The sequence below is a fragment of the Leuciscus leuciscus genome (genome assembly GCF_965113295.1).
Source record: "Leuciscus leuciscus genome assembly, chromosome: 3".
In the NCBI taxonomy this organism is placed as follows: domain Eukaryota; kingdom Metazoa; phylum Chordata; class Actinopteri; order Cypriniformes; family Leuciscidae; genus Leuciscus; species Leuciscus leuciscus.
This window is the reverse complement of record NC_138727.1, coordinates 57,284,810-57,303,695: the sequence shown is the minus strand read 5'-3', so window position 1 is coordinate 57,303,695 and position 18,886 is coordinate 57,284,810. Positions and strand designations below refer to the sequence as shown.

At 37.1% G+C, this 18,886-nt stretch overlaps 1 protein-coding gene across 1 annotated transcript in view; it reads right to left on the bottom strand.

Annotated features, from left to right (window-relative positions):
* The window catches only part of LOC309493654 (B-cell receptor CD22-like), a 265,008-nt gene extending 252,204 nt beyond the window's left edge, over positions 1–12,804 (bottom strand). The window contains exons 1-5 of the mRNA XM_082162840.1: positions 12,756–12,804; positions 12,551–12,623; positions 7,482–7,826; positions 7,144–7,392; positions 5,264–5,518 (exon numbers count right to left, since the gene is read on the bottom strand). Of these exons, the coding sequence (XP_082018966.1) occupies positions 5,264–5,518; positions 7,144–7,392; positions 7,482–7,826; positions 12,551–12,623; positions 12,756–12,770 (937 nt within the window). The 5' untranslated portion in view covers positions 12,771–12,804. The remainder of the gene's footprint in view (positions 1–5,263; positions 5,519–7,143; positions 7,393–7,481; positions 7,827–12,550; positions 12,624–12,755) is intronic.
* Between the last annotated feature and the right edge of the window lie 6,082 nt (positions 12,805–18,886).

Below are 18,886 nucleotides of genomic sequence, written 5' to 3'. Positions count from 1 at the left end.
TTAAAAACATGATCAATGATAAACTTTGGAACATACACAATTTTATGGAAACACTATCAAAAAAGTTCCTGACAATGTTCAAAGTAAAGGGCTTTTACATATGTTCATAATTTTAACTGTAAAAAAAATAGCTCTCACGGGACATGTCATGTAATTTTTCCAAAATCCGTACAATTACAAAATTACAAATACAAAAAAAAAAAACGTACCGTTGCATTTGCTAGTACTTTACCGTAAAAAATATGCTAGAAATATTTGTGTTTTACGGCATTTAACTACAGTTTACGGTAAAAAACTGGCAGCTGGTTGCAAGTGCTTCACCGTAAAAAATATGGCAGTAATATTTTAGGTTTTATGGCATTGAACCATGGTTAATTGAAAATAATAAAGTTTGAAGTTACCATTATGGAGATCAGTGTTTGCTTTAGTCTGGCTCTTGACCCTTGACTTTCTAACGTCAGATTTACTCTGACTGCTTTAACTGTGTTTATAAAACACTTTTGTTATGACATGAAAATCAGAGAGAAAATGTAATCAGGTGTTATGACATAATCATCATGTAGTGTCCAGATTCACTGATCTCATAAAGAGTCTTATCTTTCATTATGTTTATTACTATTATATTTCTCATTTTTGAGTGTAATAGTTCTGTGTCATTACCGCATGTGATCCAGCAGTGACACAGAAGTAATCTGAAGAACTTTAAAAACACATGGTGTATAAAAAAAGTTTTGAACTACTGTATGATGTAGAAACACAGACATCAAGAATCAGCGTATGAATCTCAACAACGGTGACAATCAACAAAATAATCAAATAAAACTCTGAACATCACAAAACAAGCTACGAAAAAGTTGCATCAAAAACAATAGCAAAAATAAAAGCAGATCATAATAATAAAAGAAAATACTAAGGCAATTCAGCATAATTTATTCATGCTGCAGTGCATGCTGGGAGATATTGATGAGTTTTGATTGAATGCTCCAATCATGCACTGCGGAAATCGAGGAGGGGGTCGGGGGGGTCAGGACCCCCCCTATCTGAGGGTTGTCCCCTCCTAAAAATAGAATTAAAGTATGTGTATTGTAAATAATATAATGATATATACTTAAAATAATTGTTTAAGTAGTAAAATAATAAAAATGCAAACGGGGCAACAACAAAAAAAAACTTTTTAAAATTTTGAGTCCCCCACCCTTGCCTCACAGTGCTTTGGTCCACTGCCTGCTCCCCTTTTACCTCATCATCACAAACAAACTAGTCCAGTGGGAGAGAACAAGTTTTTCTGTTGTGGAACTCCAGTAAGTCAAGGCTATTTTATTCACTTTAAACCTCGAATGAAGTGATTATTTTCTCTTTAATACAGATTATGCTGCGTCATTAATAAATCATGACAACATTTTTTATGATAACCAATGTAACGTTAGTCCGCCTCGCTATGTTGGCGATTATAACCTTGTTTTATACAGTCTGTGCGTTTACCTAGATTGTTTAAAACCGTTCCCTCACACACACACACCCATAAAGTGTACGCATAGGCTACACTATGTGTAGTCTTGTAGATTACACAAGGGTGCGCATTTACATTTTCACACTTTCACTGTGTGATTTAGTCAGTTTATATCGTTTAATATAGTTAATCTAATATAATATCACACAAAGAGTGCAGTTTTTCTCCAGATATTAACATGATAATAAATGTGATTTAATAAACTGATAATTGAAAAGTTTGCTTTTAGACATCATATTGCCTGTTTTAACGAAAATAGTTCAAAACTAAGCCAAAGCACTGTATTTGCGTCTCTGAGAAACACACGAGGTATTTCCTTACTGAATTATTAATCAGCGTTTTGAACGAATCAGTTGAATCTCAATGACTCACTCATTAACAATGAATTGCTGCCACCTACTGGCGGTTTTAATTTCACATTTAAAGTATCTTTTCATGTTTTAAATCATTTTATATATCAATATTCAACGTTTTATGTTTTAAACAAAACATTTTTTATGTCTGTGTAAAATCTAAATGCCATTTCAAATGCAGCTTTTGTGTTTCCTCTCCATTGCAAAGATTTTGTTGATACTTATTTAATTTGATTGGTAACAGCCCTATTGTGTCTTATTATTATAATTAAATTTAATTGAATGTATGAAATTGACACAAAAGATGATGCATGCATATATTTAGGTTTAAAAAAATACATTTATAAAGGTAAAAATGCCAATGAAGGTAAAAATATATTGAAACTTATTGGAAAAATGATTTCTGTCACTGCTGTGAACTGACCACCACACAGAACATGAAGAATATCAAAAACTTTAGGAGTCGGCAGTCCTAAACATGCCAAGTTACCAGCACAATAACACACTCAGCAAAATATTGTCTAATTATCGTTATCGATAAAATCCCTGAAAATATAGAGATCATTTATTGTCAATTTCGCACACCAATGAAGAATATTTTGGTCAATTTAGTCAGCTTTTGCAATGAACCAGAGAGAAACTTTGAGAAGAAGGATAATGGCACGGTCTCCATGCTAGCTACACTAATAATAGTAGTAAGGCTTTCCTCTGTGTACACATATCCATAGAAAGTACAATTTTGCCTGTATGATTGTATCCCTTCAAAAATTGCTCTTTAGGAATTTTATGTTTATTGTCCCCCCCAACATTTAGATGACATTTACGCCCCTGGCACTGCACTTTTATTATCACCGTTGTTGAGATTCTGAGTGTGTCTGAAAGATACAGTAGTTCAAACATTTATTGTGCACAATGTTTTAAAATTCTTCAGATTATCACAACACTGATGGATCACATGCTGTAGAATCATAGAGCTACTACAGTCAATAATATACAATTATTAATATGAAAAACTTTTCCATTCAACTGAAGCGATAAGGTCCACAGAAGTGTGTTTGCTGCAGTAACGAAAAATGGCGAAAACATCCTTCATCTGAGATGATTCCCGAATAAATATGTTACTCCATGTTTCATGTTAGTAAAAGCTTTATAAAGTTAACAAAATAAAATGACATGAATTTCTTCAAAGTTTGGTCTTGATGTGGATTTTAGTTTCTGCAGTTTTTCTCACTTTGCTTTCTCTTAATTTGAGCATATAGCCGAAACTAATTTAAGCCACAACACAGAGATTAGACCATGTTTTTTGACCAGATAAAATATAAATTAGTGTTGTCACGATACCAAAATTATTGTTTCGATACCGATACCAAGTCAAGTATTGCGATTTCGATACTTTTTCGATACTTTTCCTGAAAAGGGAGAAACACTCTCAAATATCATTGCTGTGCTTTATTTTAAAACCGGGACAACATTCTAATCATATAACACACTAATAAATGAACATATGAACAGCAGATATATTAAACATTTGAACAAAATATGAAATATAAAAATATAAAAAATAAATTAGAGCAATGACATTCAAAGAAAAAAAAAGAGATAAATTTAGCAGCATTATCTCATTTATCATAAGAAACATAAGAGCTTTATCTTGATTCTGAACTTTGAATAAAAATATGAACAGCGATTATATTAAACAATGTTTAATATTGGTAGCCTAACATATGATAAGCCTAATTGGTGATATATTTGACATGTGGGGAGAGAGTTGTGGAAGGCCTATACTTCATGTTAAACATAAATATATAGCAGCAAAGACAACGTCGGCAGTGTTGACGGCAAAATAGGCTACAGAATAATTCGTTCTGTATTGAGAGGTGCAATATTTGAAAATCGATAATATTTTTTTAAATTACATTTATATTGTATTTATGTCAAAACTTTCAAACATCAAAATGTCATTTATTAATATGTATTCGTGTCAAAATGACATAGAAACATCTTTTCCTATTCTATTTTGCCTGGAAACGCTTCCAACACGCTTGCGTGTCGCGTGAAAAATAGGCGTCGGTTCTATTTCTAGCATACACGCGTTTCCCTCGAGCTGCGCCCAGACGCGTGTGTCACGCAGGCAGTTAACATGGGAGCCGAAATAAAAACGGACACGACACGAAGCCAGTGTGTCGCCGGCCTTACAAATCTGGAACGCGGTCATTCTTAGAAGTATCGATACTAATAAATTAAGGAATCGTGACGTTTTTAATTTCCGATTTACTTTTGAAGTATCGGTGCACCGTGCAACAGAGAAAGGTAGGCAACGTACTTCCATATGTCACTCCTCGCGTCATCTTTTTCCACGAGTCGTGGACCACTTGTGGTAGTCTGTAGTGTTTTGTAACATGACACTGACAGCGGCAGGTGCTTTGCTGCGTGCGTCAGGAAAAAAACACAGACGTCCGTAGGGAGGCGTTTTTTTTTTTTTTTTTTTTAAGTATCGATACTGATAAATTTAGGTATCGTGACGTTTTTAATTTCCGAGTATCGCGATACTTTTGAAGTATCGGTACACCGTGCAACACTAATATAAATCAAATGATTGCATGTGAATGAAGTGATCTCTGATTGGTCATGTATCTTGTACAAAACCCTTAATGGCTTGAGTCATCATAACTTTAACAGTAAATTATAATTAAAAACTTAAGCAGATTGGTTAAATTCACTAAAAAAACTTCACGGCCAAGGCCATTCACAACTGTCCACTAAAATCAGGTTTATTTCATAATTTTTTTATATTATAGTACAAACTGATTACCGCTGGATTGGGAAGGTTTGAATCCTGTCACTTTGTACATTTACAGTCTGAAACACAGATAACGGCTGATCGATTCATTCTCTGCTTTTGTGAAGTCATGTTTAGATGATTTACCTGTTTCACTGTGTGATCTTCAGATTTAACACTCCTTCCTTTCTTTCTGTTATAATGAAAGACATTAGCAGAATATGGATTTATTTTAAAGATTACTAATAATTAAAAACACAAATTAGCCATTTCCTACATTAGACCAAAAGTGAATTTATACAATCACTGCAGTTTGTTTATTGAGCTCACATTATAAACAGGATGAAGATGATGATGATGATGATGATGATGAATAATCCTCCAGATGCCGCTGTGATCACAATCACATTCCCACCAGCAACATGATGAACTGAAAGAGGAAGATCATCATGATTAACTCTCCAAACTGATGAATGATGTGAAGATACAGGAGTGTGTTAATAAAAGCTTCACCTGTGACAGTTACAGTTAGTCTGATGTCTGAGACTCACAATACATATTACACAATTATGAATTTGAAGTTTTTGAACAATGTAAATGTGTAAACGATCATTAACTCACACATGATGTTTAAAGTCACAGCATCAGAGTATTTCTCTCCATGTTCATTGATGGACTTGCACTTGTATTCTCCACTGTCATCAGAGCTGATCTTTGAGATGCTGAAGATTCTTCCAGATCCTACAATCGTTCCTCCTTTAATCCAGCTGATTTCTGCAGGAGGGTTTGAGTCACTGATGCAGTTCAGAGTCACTGAATCTCCCTCCACTATTACACCAGATGGACTGATGGAGATCACAGGTTTCACTGGAGGATCTACAGATGTCAGGTAAAAGTATTTATCAGAGACGGCTGGTGGAAAATGTTCTAGGAAAGGCTGCAGTTGGTTATTGTTGGACAATTTCAGCAAACATCCCAGTTTTATTTTTTTACTGTTTAATGCCAAACAGTGGAAGTTAAAGAAAAGGTTTAAGGTAAAAAGTAAACAGAAGAAAAAATATTAAGACTAGAATTTGAGAGGCTTGAAACCTTTGAAATACAGACAAATGTTTTTTTTCCAAGTTCTTGATTAAGTTTAAGGAAGATTCTCACAAAACAGTTTTTTTCTGCAAGATTTTTTTAACTTTTTTAACTTTTCCTAATTTACGATGAATGTATGTAGTGCAACCACAAAAACTGAGAGGACATTACATTTGTTTAGAGTTTTTTTTATATATAACTACAAGTCAATGTGCGATACCAAACAGGACCACATGGAGATGCCAAAAGACCACTAGCGGTGAGCGGGCAATACCTCCACACATGCTAGCATGAAGAAACTTAGGGTGCTTCTCATTTCTAATTTGTGCATCCTCGCTTCCTTTGTGGCAAAGGGACGTAACTTCTCCCTTCCCTCCTTCAGGGAACAGGAGTTACATTAGTAACCTAGACGTTCCCAGTCAGTCGTCACTATGAGTTATGTCAGTGACTGATGAATTGGGATCCCTAAGAAATGCTGTCTTCCAGCGCCTCGTGTAAACCACCTGATCCCCCGCACCCTTGGAGAAGGAGAGGGCTTTACACAGAGAACTCAGTCACTGCTGTTCCTACTTGTTCCTAGGGCTGGGCGATATGGCCAAAAATGTATATCTCGGTATATTTTGGTTAAATGACGATATACAATATATATCTCGGTACTTCTCTGTAATTTATATTTTACAAAACATGTTCAACTCTAAAACTTCAAAAACTTCAAGCTAAATATCTGAACAAGTTCTGTGACAAATTTTAGGTTGATGTCTCAAAAATATTTGTATTAAGTTTTTTTGAGCGCAGTAACAAACTTTTCCACTAGATGACATCCAGACTCCTCTGGTGACCATATAAGGACTATTCGATTTCCATATATGGATTGAGTTATCTTATCCATATATTTCCATACTTTAAAAATAAATATATTTATGAAATAGACATCCTATTCAGAAGTAGTTTGGGTAGTAATGTTAATATTTGATTTGAATTCAATCTCTAAAACACATAAAAACATATGGAAAGAATCAGAGCATGTGTTATAATTCGGCACCACATCTTTACAAAATCAGTCGCCAAATATGAAAACTACAGTCTGAACTCTTTCAAATGCTATATAGTTTGTCAAGATTACTTTAGGTTTTAGACTAAGATATTATTGTTATAAATGTATAATGGCAAGTGTCTCACGGGTGTCGGGGAGGGGCAGTCTTAGTGGTTATTTTTTTTAAATATTTAGTCTTTGTAATGTGTGAAAAGTATTGATATTAAAAGTTCATTATTTGTACCTGATTGTAATTATTATTATTTTTCATATTGTCATTTTTGGGCAACTGAATACAATTATGGTCAATTTGACCTGGACCACACAGACTGTAAATAGAAATCTAAAGTGCATGAGGGTTAAAGAGAGAAAGTCAATCTGTACTCACACATGACATTGAGCTGAACAGCAGGAGAGATGTGAGTGTGTCCGTCTACAGCACAGCTATATCTGCCTGAATCCTCTCTTCTGACTGACTGCAGCAGGAGTTCATTGTTTCTGTCTCTTCTCTCAGTTAATGGCTGTGAGTTTCTGTACCAGATGAATGTTGCTCTGTCAGTCAGAGCGCAGCTGCTTTTACATCTCAGATTGACTGAATCTCCCTCTGTCACTCTCTCAGGAGACTCCACCTGAAGATCTGAACACAACACACACATTATATCTAGTGCTGCTGTCATACACTGATTATTATTCAACATAATGCACAGAAGAAGAGATAAACCTCACCAAAGTCACCTGTGACAGTAAGAGTCACTCCTGGATAACCAATCCATTTTCCATCAGCTTTATCAGTGATGAATCTGAAATAGTACATGTGTGAATCCTTCAGTGTCACATGACTCAGTCTGACGGTGCAGTTCTGCTGTTTATCTCCCAGATACTGAAGCCTCTGACTGTATTCAGGGTCATTAGACAGATCTGGAGGATCTATACGTTTTTTGGTCCAGAACACTTTCATGATCTGATATCCAGTAGGGTATGTATAAGTGCATCTCATTATCACTGTTGAGTCCTTTAGTGCACAGATGTGTGAAGGACTGTAACTCACACTCCAATCATCACTAGAAACCCCTGAAAGACAGAATTCATCAAACTGTAAATGTTGTTTTATCTGTTATATTGGGCCATGAAAACATGACAATACTTTATTACTATTTGAAAACAGCGACTCATTACAGGAAATATAAGATAAATGTAAATAAATAATCTCAGTGTGAATTACTTTAAGACAGAGGAGTGAAGAGAGAACCAAGAAATCAGCCAAAAACAACAAGCTGCACAATTACAGTTTTTCTGAATTGCTAAAACACATTTCTTGAAACCATCACTCACTTTCTCAAAACCTTAAACACAAAAGCAAATGTTCAAAACTCATTCAGAGAATCTCTGACTCTTCTGGCAAAATCAAACAATGCTTTCAGATCTTACACACATCAGTCAATATTATAAACACTACAGATCATTCGTTAGACACTACATGACAAATGGAGAACACAGAATCCAAAGCATGCAGTTACAGGAGAAATATTTATTTATTTATTGTAACAAAGTAAACAAATTTTGCAATTATGTAAAAAAGTAGTGCTGACACCTGACAGTGGAGAGGAGAATAAATACTGTATGCACAGCAAGTACTGTATAGTATTGTACTGAATATAGTATAGTATGGAATGTCTGTATATTCAGCATTTGCATACTGTGAAATACAGTGACCAACTGCAGAAGCCCAAAAGGTTACAGTAAAAAACTGTAAATGAAAAGCATGTTACTGTAAAGTACAGTCAGAAGAGTTGAGCAACTGCAGAATCAAGGTCAGTGAGAGAGATTTATTCTGCTTCAGCTTCACGTCTTCATGTCGGTCCGGCCGGAGAATATCATCTCTGCAGGAGAAGAGGAAAACCCTGAAGCAGATCCAGCCTTGACAACATTCTCCACACCTTCCTCTTCCTCATCCTCTTCCTCCTCGTTCATCACCTCTTTCACACACTCTTCCTCCTCTAACTCACACTCTTCCTCCTCTAACTCATACTCTTCCTCCTCTAACTCACACTCTTCCTCCTCTTATACACACACTCTTCCTCCTCTAACTCATACTCTTCCTCCTCTTATACTCATACTCTTCCTCCTCTAACTCACACTCTTCCTCCTCTTATACACACACTCTTCCTCCTCTAACTCATACTCTTCCTCCTCTTATACTCATACTCTTCCTCCTCTTATACACACACTCTTCCTCCTCTTACTCACACTCTTCCTCCTCTTATACTCACACTCTTCCTCCTCTTATACTCACACTCTTCCTCCTCTAACTCACATTCTGCGTCTGAAACCGCATACTTCCCTACTATATATGTAGCGGGTCAGGTGGTTGAGTTGGGAAGTGTACCTTTAAGGCCGGCTGATTATTTGGATCAGGTGGCGTAAGCGACGCATCCCCTTTAAAGGTGTTGAGATGAACAGGAAAATGGTGCGGCGTGAGTGAAGAGTGAGTCTCTTGGTGTATCGGCTGTGCGAAGGGGAGAACCTCGGTTGGGCGTCTGCGCTTATGGTGTCCAGTAAATGGTACCAGCGCCTGCGTTTATGGTGTCCAGTAAATGGTACCAGCGCCTGCGTTTATGGTGTCCAGTAAATGGTACCAGCGCCTGCGTTTATGGTGTCCAGTAAATGGTACCAGCGCCTGCGTTTATGGTGTCCAGTTAATGGTACCAGCGCCTGCGTTTATGGTGTCCAGTAAATGGTACCAGCGCCTGCGTTTATGGTGTCCAGTAAATGGTACCGGCAGTGACGAGCCTACAGAAACTTGCTTTCATAATAGCGAGTAACGTTAGTCCTCTTACACAGGTTTTGCAGCAACGTAAGTAACGCAAGTCTTTTTGGAAGTCCATGTCTATTTTATTAAATTCATTGAACTGCTTAACACGGCTCATTGTTCGTTTGTTTGTAGCTCGGTCTGGTGTCTGCGGTTATGGTGTCCAGTCAATGGTACCAGCAGTGATGAGCCTACAGAAACTTGCTTTCATAATGAGTAGTGATCCTATAAGAGTTGCAGTAATAAACAACACTGATGAGAGTGTGCACAGTTATTAGTCATCCACACCACTTAATTGTATTGCTACGGGGCATACGGCTTTGATTCAAAGAAAAACGTAAGTTTGATCCTTTCCCTGTTTTAATCTTCTAATTAGAGATTTGTTATTGTTTTAAATTGTCATAGCATCATAAACCACTTATGCTTGTGATTTACAGGAGGATTGTCTACGTCGGTCACTAGCCACTGTTTTTCCTGAGCTTAATCATTCTGTTTTATTCTGTATTTCTTTGTGTGTGTGTGTGTGTGTGTGTGTGTGTGTGTGTGTGTGTGTGTGTGTGTGTGTGTGTGTGTGTGTGTGTGTGTGTGTGTGTGTGTGCGCGCACCTTGGGAGCGGCTACCCTCTGGATGACCCGGACCTAGTTGGGCTTAAGATGGAGCCCTGCTTGTGGTAGCCTGTTCATTTAAATGTTGTTTGCTTTATTTTCTTGTTTATTTTCTGTTTGGCAGTCATAACTTCCAACATTCGGCCTATGGGCATTGAGCAATATCTCCTTTAGGAACAGCGTCTATTTTGTGATGAAATGTTCACTAGTGAAGTGTGAAATGCTGTGTTAATGTATGTTTGCACGGCCGAATTGGTTTGAAGTGTGTCTGCAGTGTTTTGTGAACAGTACCTATTTATTCGACTTTATGCACTGTAGTTTTGATATTGTTAGACTTATACCTTGTAATTCATTTACTATGAGGCTTTTATTCACTGTGACCTATTTATTGTAGAGTTGTTTACTGTAACCTATAGGGAATATTTGTCTGCTCTGATTGCCAATCATTATATTTGTGAGTGTTTAATAAATTTATAATTGAGTACATCAGTCCCATTTTTGTTCCTTCATTGGACACAACCTGCCTAATTATCTAAAAGGGGAGTGTGGGTTTTGGGGTTTCTATTCTAAATATCCAAATTGTGCGTCGGAGCGCCCCCTAGAGGTCACATATAGTAGTTGTTCATATGTACACCGACGAGTGTTAATTTAACACTGGGGATTTTGCTGTGTTTATTTGTTCCTGTGTAGTTATTCATTAATGCTGGAACTGGTTTCTAAAGTCTTGTGATGTACAGAGTTGATCTGTGTATATGAATATTTTGTCGATTGTCACCGTTGTTGAGATTCATACACATATTCTTGATGTAATTGTTTGACTAAGAGTTTCTGAAAACACTTTTTTAAAGAAATCATTCTGCACGGCTGGATAACATGATGTAATTTCACAACACTGTTATAACTAACTGCAAATCGGACATCATGCATATACTCAACAACTTGCTCAGAATAATATTTGATGATTATGTAATCATCAATATACATCTGATCATATTTTCTCCTGCCATAACAAACATAATTATTTTATACAAATACAGTTACAACAGCCAGAGAAAAGTCTACAGAAAAGTAAAGGGTTCAAGAGTAAATGTGCCACTAATTATTCAATGAAACATAATCATCTAAACCTCTGTTGAACGATCCGAGTTGTGTATCTACACATTAGTGTGTAAAAGGTTTCAACACACTTGTGTGTAAAGAGGAATAACACATTAGTATAATAACACGTGTAGTCCTTATATAAACACACAGATGTGTGAAGAAATTACACAGGTTGTGTGTTAGATTCTACACAACATGTGTCATTTTTAACGCATTTCTTTTTACAGGTTGTGTTGTTTTCGACACATAATTTTATAAGAGCTCGCCGACATTCATTATCAATGTGCATCGTATGCAGTGTTTGCTGTGTTCTCAAACAAACTGGCCTGTGTAAATAAAAGTTAGTTATATATAATATTTTGTCACATTTTAATTGAATTTAAAGTGCAAACTCGGTGAACTGTTATCTCTTCATGAACTTTTGTCAAAAGCAGCATTATCAGTTAGGGGTTGAAGCGTGAATAACTGAATAATGTCCAGTACAGTGAGTCTGTCCAGTCATTGAGCTTGAGACATTGTGTTGTACTTTGTGTGCACATGCATTCTGTCCTCGACTATTGATTAAATGGTTAATATTTTTCACTTTATTAAAAAAAATTGGTAACAAATAACCAATTTGTGTGTTAAAATGACTTACACAACTATGGTGTTACATTTGACAATATGTGCCTGAGCACACACACTACATGTGTCATTTTTAACACAATTTTAATGTGTCATTTTTAACACAACTCTTTTTAGAGTGTACTTATGAAAATATTGTTTTATCAGTTAAACTGGACCATGAAAATATGACAATACTTTATTACTATTGGAAACATCGACTCATTACAGGAAATATAAGCTCATCTTCTCAGAATCTATGGAGTGATAAATGTGAATAAATGATCTCAGTGTGAATTACTTCTTCAGCTTTGATGGACGGTGTTGCAGAAAAGCAGAAGTAAATGTACAGAGACAAGAGGAGTGAAGAGAGAACCAAGAAATCAGACACGAGCCAAAAAAATATTCATGATCTGCTGCTACAGTGATTTTTGTCCAATCAAATGCTCTAAACAATGAGAAAGTCCCTCCCCCTAAACCATGTGACACTGACTAGCAAGTAGCAAAAGACTATTGGACATTTCTAAAAGGAACGAGCGTTTGACAAGTTCAACACAAACTTCCTGTTTCAGAGAGAAATATGTGAGAACAGGACAGAAGAAAGTGCAGATCAGCCGCTCATGAGGCCTTAAATAAAACATCAGAGTGTTTCTAATGTGAATGTAAGAGAGACTCACCGTGAATCATGAGCAGAAAGAAGATCAGAGGAAGAGGAGGAGCCATTCTGACCCACATCAGCATAACATATATCTATAATACAGCATTAATATAATCATCACTTTAACAAGTATATGTAAATCACCCTATTCTTAACATTTCTCATGTAAAGACACGCATGTTATATGAGCAATAATAATTTAAGCAAGAGTGTGTTTGTCTTACCGTGTTGAAGCTCATCAGATCAACAGCAACCAAATGACTGACTGTTTTAACACAAGCACTTTAGCTTTACAGTGAAGCTTTGAGTGGTTAACACTGTTTATTAATGACCAGCGATGGAAATATCACAGTCCCTCCCTCAACAAGAGAACAACATTACTGAACTAAACCTACTTAAAGAAAAACTATGATCTTTTTCTGTAAGTTGAAGATGAATAATTGTGAAGATGAATGAAGATGAATGATAGTGATTTACAGGTGAGGCTCATCAAGGTTGATGTCAGATGCAGGAGATGGTGACCTCTGGTGGCAGTTTGAGGGATTGAACGAGCACATATGAGACGAGATGTGTCTGACTGCAGAACTATATACGTGACAGCAGCTTCAGATATGGAAGACATTTTCTGCCAAAATTAAATAAATCATTTAAATTCTAAAAATGAAAACTAAAACCAGATTAACCACTTCATTACAGAAAACTGTATGCAAAATATGTGACAAAATTGAGAATGGAATTAAATTATTTAATTTTCATTTTAATTTCCACAGTGACATTTTCAATATTAAAATGAAAAGGCAAACGTGAAAAACAAACTGCAAATACAATTTTTACAAAGTTTTTTATTAACGCTCACGCAATAATAGTGACACAATTCAAATTCAAATGTAAAGTTTAGTTGTCATTTTATTTCCTCTTTTATTTTACACTTTTAGTTTTCATTTTCATTTTCAATGACAACCTTAATGCAAATTCTATGTTAATGAGTGGGGCTTATTCAAGAGCAACAGTGCTACAGACACGCCTTCCGTAAAGCGACGTCGTCGACGCCCCGTGTGAATGAGGGTGATTGAGTGAGTGTGAATGGCTAAATGTGTGATACGAAGTTATTGAAATGTGATCATATGATATGATATGATATGGCCAGCAGCCATATCACCCTGTAGCCCAAGACTGGTTGCCCACTGAAGCTAAGCAGGGCTGAGCCTGGTTAGTACCTGGATGGGAGACCTCCTGGGAAAACCAGGTTGCTGCTGGAAGAGGTGTTAGTGAGGCCAGCAGGGGGCGCTCACCCTGTGGTCTGTGAGGGTCCTAATGCCCCAGTATAGTGACGGGGACACTATACTGCCAAAAGAGCACCGTCCTTCGCATTAAACGTTAAACCGAGGTCCTGACTCTCTGTGGTCATTAAAAATCCCAAATTTGCCCCTGGGCCTCTGTCTATCATGGCCTCCTAATCATCCTCATATACTGATTGGCTTCATCACTGTCTCCTCTCCACCAGTAAGCTGGTGTGTGGTGGGCGTTCTGGCGCAATATGGCTGCCGTCGCATCATCCAGGTGATGCTGCACATTGGTGGTGGTTGAGGAGATTCCCCCCTTCCATGTAAAGCGCTTTGGGGTCTCAGAAAAGCGCTATATAAATGTAACAAATTAATTATTAATCATATTGTAATCGAGACGAGTCATGACAGAATCTGTGAGTCAGCTTTTGCGGGAAGCTGCAGTTCCTCAGCCTGAGTCGCGGGCGTCTTCAGTTGCCAGAGAAACTGTTCAGCGTAAGTAGGCCATGTTATGATGTTAGACTAGACCATAATCGATGAGGTTCATTCATGTATTAGCCTATTTTGTGATGTCAACCCCTTGGGTGTACTAAAATCTTAGTAACACAATTCTACAACAGTTATAGCCAGACATTATCACCCGCTATGGTTATGCCGATAGATGGCGTATCTAGCTGTCACAGAGGACCGGACCTTGGCAAATGTTTCATATTTAAATATATTTGAAGCTATATAAAACTGAATAAAAAATCAGCTGTGGAAAACTTCTGCTTGAGTGTCTACGTGTATAATTCAGTTTAGACAGTTGTCTAGATTGTTAAATGTCCGCTGTGAGTGTGTCTGTACTGTAAATGTAAATGTAAATGAATTCTGCAACTATACTGTCACCAATTGCATTTTATTTTTCACTTTGACAGGGATGATGCACTGTCACCGTGAAAATTAAATCTTTCAATTTCATTCTCAATTTTGTCACATATTTTGCATACAGTTTTCTGTAATGAAATTTTTAATCTGATTTTCATTTTTATAGTTGAATTGATTTATTTAATTTTGGCAGAAAATGCCTTCCATACCGACCGAATGTTAGGAGCTGCCGATCACCTAAAGCCTGCTTTATACCAGAGATGGTCTCATTACTGGGAGATACCAGGATCCGTGGCTCTACCATAGTGGTACACCATAGTGGACGTTATCGAGTGCACTCATTCAATCCCACAATGCACTGCAATAACGTGAATTGAAAAACTTAATTCCTGCATCTGAACAGAAGATGGCGCCGCAGCCGAATCATCCATCCATCCATTTTCCAAACCGCTGGTCCAATGTCGCTACAGCATAATATAAAACAGGTATAAATTCCTTTTTAGTTGATTAATAAATTGTTAAAATAAGGTTTATACATGCTGGTTTCCATGACAGAGTTCAAGGTCTTTTCATTACTACTGGAGCTGCCAGTTTGCTAAGTTTCCTGAAGCCTATAATATGTGACAACAGCGTAATATCATACAGGTATTACTCTAAAAATAGATCAGTCCTAAACTTATGTTTTAGAGCAAACATTGAAGATTAGCCGATGGGCTGTCGATTCATTAAAGGGGTGGTATAATGCCCTTTTCACAAGATGTAAAATAAGTATTTGAAGCCCCCTGAGTGTGTATGTGAAGTTTTAGCTCAAAATACCCCACAGATATTTGTATATAGCATGTTAAAAATGTCACTTTTTGAGGGTGAGCAAAAACACGCCTTTTTGTGTGTGTCCCTTTAAATGCAAATGAGCTGCTGCTTCAGCAAAGAGGGCGGAGCTACAACAGCTTGTGTCCTTTGACCTCACACAGACATGCACTGAAAATTTACATTTTGTTTAGCCTTTTATGTTAAAACTGGAGTCAGACAAAGATGGAGGGACTAAAGAAGAAGTGGCAACATGTAGACAACATTTCTGAATGGTTAGTTGATGAATTTATATAGCTTATGCGTAGTTGTCTTCAAGTCATTGATTAGCATATTCTGTCATGATAACATTCCCGGGGGCGGGGTTTATGTACATTTTAGGGTTTGTGATGTCACTAACCTGGGAGGAATGTTGTGTAGTCCCAACCAGCCGTTTGTTGTAGTACTTAAAAAGCAATTTCTTTAAAAGAAAATATCTCCCTTTGCTTGAACTTGCGTTATAACTTTGAGCGTTGTAACTTTGCAGATGTTGTTTATGCTCAAACAGCAACATTACACACTAACTAAAGTTAGAAAAGTGAAATCATAATCAACCACCCCTTTAAAAGCTATTTCCTCACTAAAGCGGTTTATTCGGTGTTATGAAGCCTCTCCTCTATTGATATAGAGCTGGTAAGTCCCGCCCATCCGTAAAACCCCAAGTGGACCTCTAGGTTGAAAAATCGTCAATGCAAGTGAATGTGAGAAAATAATTATTTTCTGGTCCCGTTTGAATTGTGCCATGAATGTGAATATATGTTGTCTGTGAATTTTTTATATAATTTTTCATGTTACGAGTTTGACAGTATATTGTATGATTCTTTGGCAAGCAGTTGTGGAAAAGACATAACGAGAAAGACTACATGTCGCCCATGTGACGTCACCCCATAACACATTTTCCCTCCACTTGTCAAATCACGGTGCTAATGCTGCGATAATCTATGGAGACAGATCGAGATGCCTGTGTGTTTTGTACCCAAATGTCACCATTCAAACAAAATGGGCTGTTCTTTCTTCAGATTCCCGTCTGATGTAAAAACTAGGAAACGCTGGATAAAACGGATCAGGTATGTGAATCTAGCAAAGTTGACTTACCCGCTACTCTGCTAGAAGCTCCTGAAATATTAGCAGGTTAGCCTAATAGCACTAGCACAATAAAAAAGGTGCTGCTTGAATTATTATAATTTCAATAAAACCGCTCAACCAAGTCCTCCTGGCAACAATGAGATATGCACAGTATGATCAATCAGTGCAGCAATTCACAAAATTCTAAAAGGTTTTAATAGGTGCACATGATGGCATACTTTTTATCTAACTGTGTAAAGGTGAATTGGCTTCAGAGTAATGAAGTTAGTGAGCAAAAGGTAATGATAAAATGTATATTCTTTGAGGTAAAATGTAACTGGTGATATAATTGTTAAGGAATGTACCCTCTTGTAATCTTAAGTAATCATGCAATCAAAAACCAAAATCAGACAGATCAGGGAGAGTCGAAGGGACCATCAGCCATGCATGAAATTCTTTCATTGCTTTGAGGGGTGAGTCAGACCAATCACTGTTACTGTTACCATGCGTGAATCAGTCTTTATAATTATCATTTTTTTAAAGTGATTTAGTCTTTCTTTCCTCTGACATTAAATACATCATGTTCTGTTTTGTCCCCTTTATCTGTTTTGCAGGAACTGCCAAAGACCCCCAAACAGGACTGGTCCACAGTCATTTTCAGGTCATGTGTTTTATTAACTATACTGCATTACAGTTCGCAGTTAGCAGTGTCATCATACACAGCAGTATTTTAAATTTAACAGTGACCAACTGGGCACTTAACCATGAACATGTCCACATATCTCAGTCACAGAAAGTATCCACAATACACCACCCCACGTTGATCATATTGCACACAATATGAGGGATGTGGCGTGGTGCCTTGTGCATATATTTAGTTAATTAATTACTTACACCATCCAGACCTCACAAGAACGTTTACACACCAAAAATGAAACATGTAGCTTGAGATTTAATGTTCATCACATGAGCTTATGTTCTTCTATCCTCAGCTCCATATGTTCCTGTGTGTCCTGCTTGCAGTACCCTGGATTTATGTACCATTTCAAATAAATGAGGTTTACTGTACTTATGACCTTATGCTGTGTTTCTTTCCGAATGAAAAAAAATTATGTTTGTATTTAAAATACAATTAGTCGCATAATCTTACAGAACACAAGCTGACTTTATTTGCTAAGTCAATAAGTAGTATTTATAACATAAAAATATATATCCTAAGTGTAATCGCTATAGATTGAGTCACAAAGTGGGACATTAATTGAAACAACTACAAAATCCGTGTCTTATCCTGTAAAATGTATGCTGACATATCATTAAAGAAGAGAAGGAAGGCTGGAATACACTGCACAATGTTATCTCCAGGCACACCACCTGATGGGACAATCTCAAAGGTCACGGTGAGGGTCAGGACTTCACAGTCCTGGCAAGGGCCTAAAGGGAGAAGGAATACAAACGCGCACCATAAGACTAACACTGGCCTCGTTACTTTAGCGGCGGCAGGTTTCCTCCAGTGGCACTCCATGTCAGTCACGCTGACCTCCCGCATGGCAAGCGCTGCAGCATGACTGCATTTAACGTCCCCCACCGCGCACTCACAGGAGGACTTCAGTATGCTGCCATCATCACGCAGGGAGATCTGTTAAAACAGGAGGTGGGTAAAATATCAATCCCATGGTTAGATCGTAGATGGTTCATAGCTTGTTGTGGTTTGGATACACAGTGGCTTGCGTGTTTTCTACAGGGTACAGTAGTAAACGGAGGGACATTGTTAAAGGGATACTACACTTTAAAATGAAAATTCTGTCATCATATACTCACCCTCATGTTGTTTCAAACCTGTATGAATTTCTTTCTTCTGCTGAACACAAAGGAAGATATTTAGAAGAATGTCAGTAACCAGACAGTTTCTGGTCTCATTGACTTCCATAGTAGGAAAAAAATACTATAAATATATACTATACTATACTATACTATACTATAAATACTTTCTGTTTCAGACAGAAACTGTCTGGTTACTGATATTCTTCTAAATATCTTCCAATTCATACAGGTTTGAAACAACATGAGGGTGAGTATATGATGACAGAATTTTCATTTTAAAGTGGAGTATCCCTTTAACGTGCACAGCAGCTTCACAACGGCACAGAAACAACTAGTGCTACAGCACTTTAGCCACAGCAACACTAGTTACATTCGTGGATTATGCAGAATGTGTGAATAACAATCGAAAAGACTCAAGAGAATGGTTAACCCTCGGGAGCTTTGCTTTTGCTACAGTAACTGCTACTAGCAAT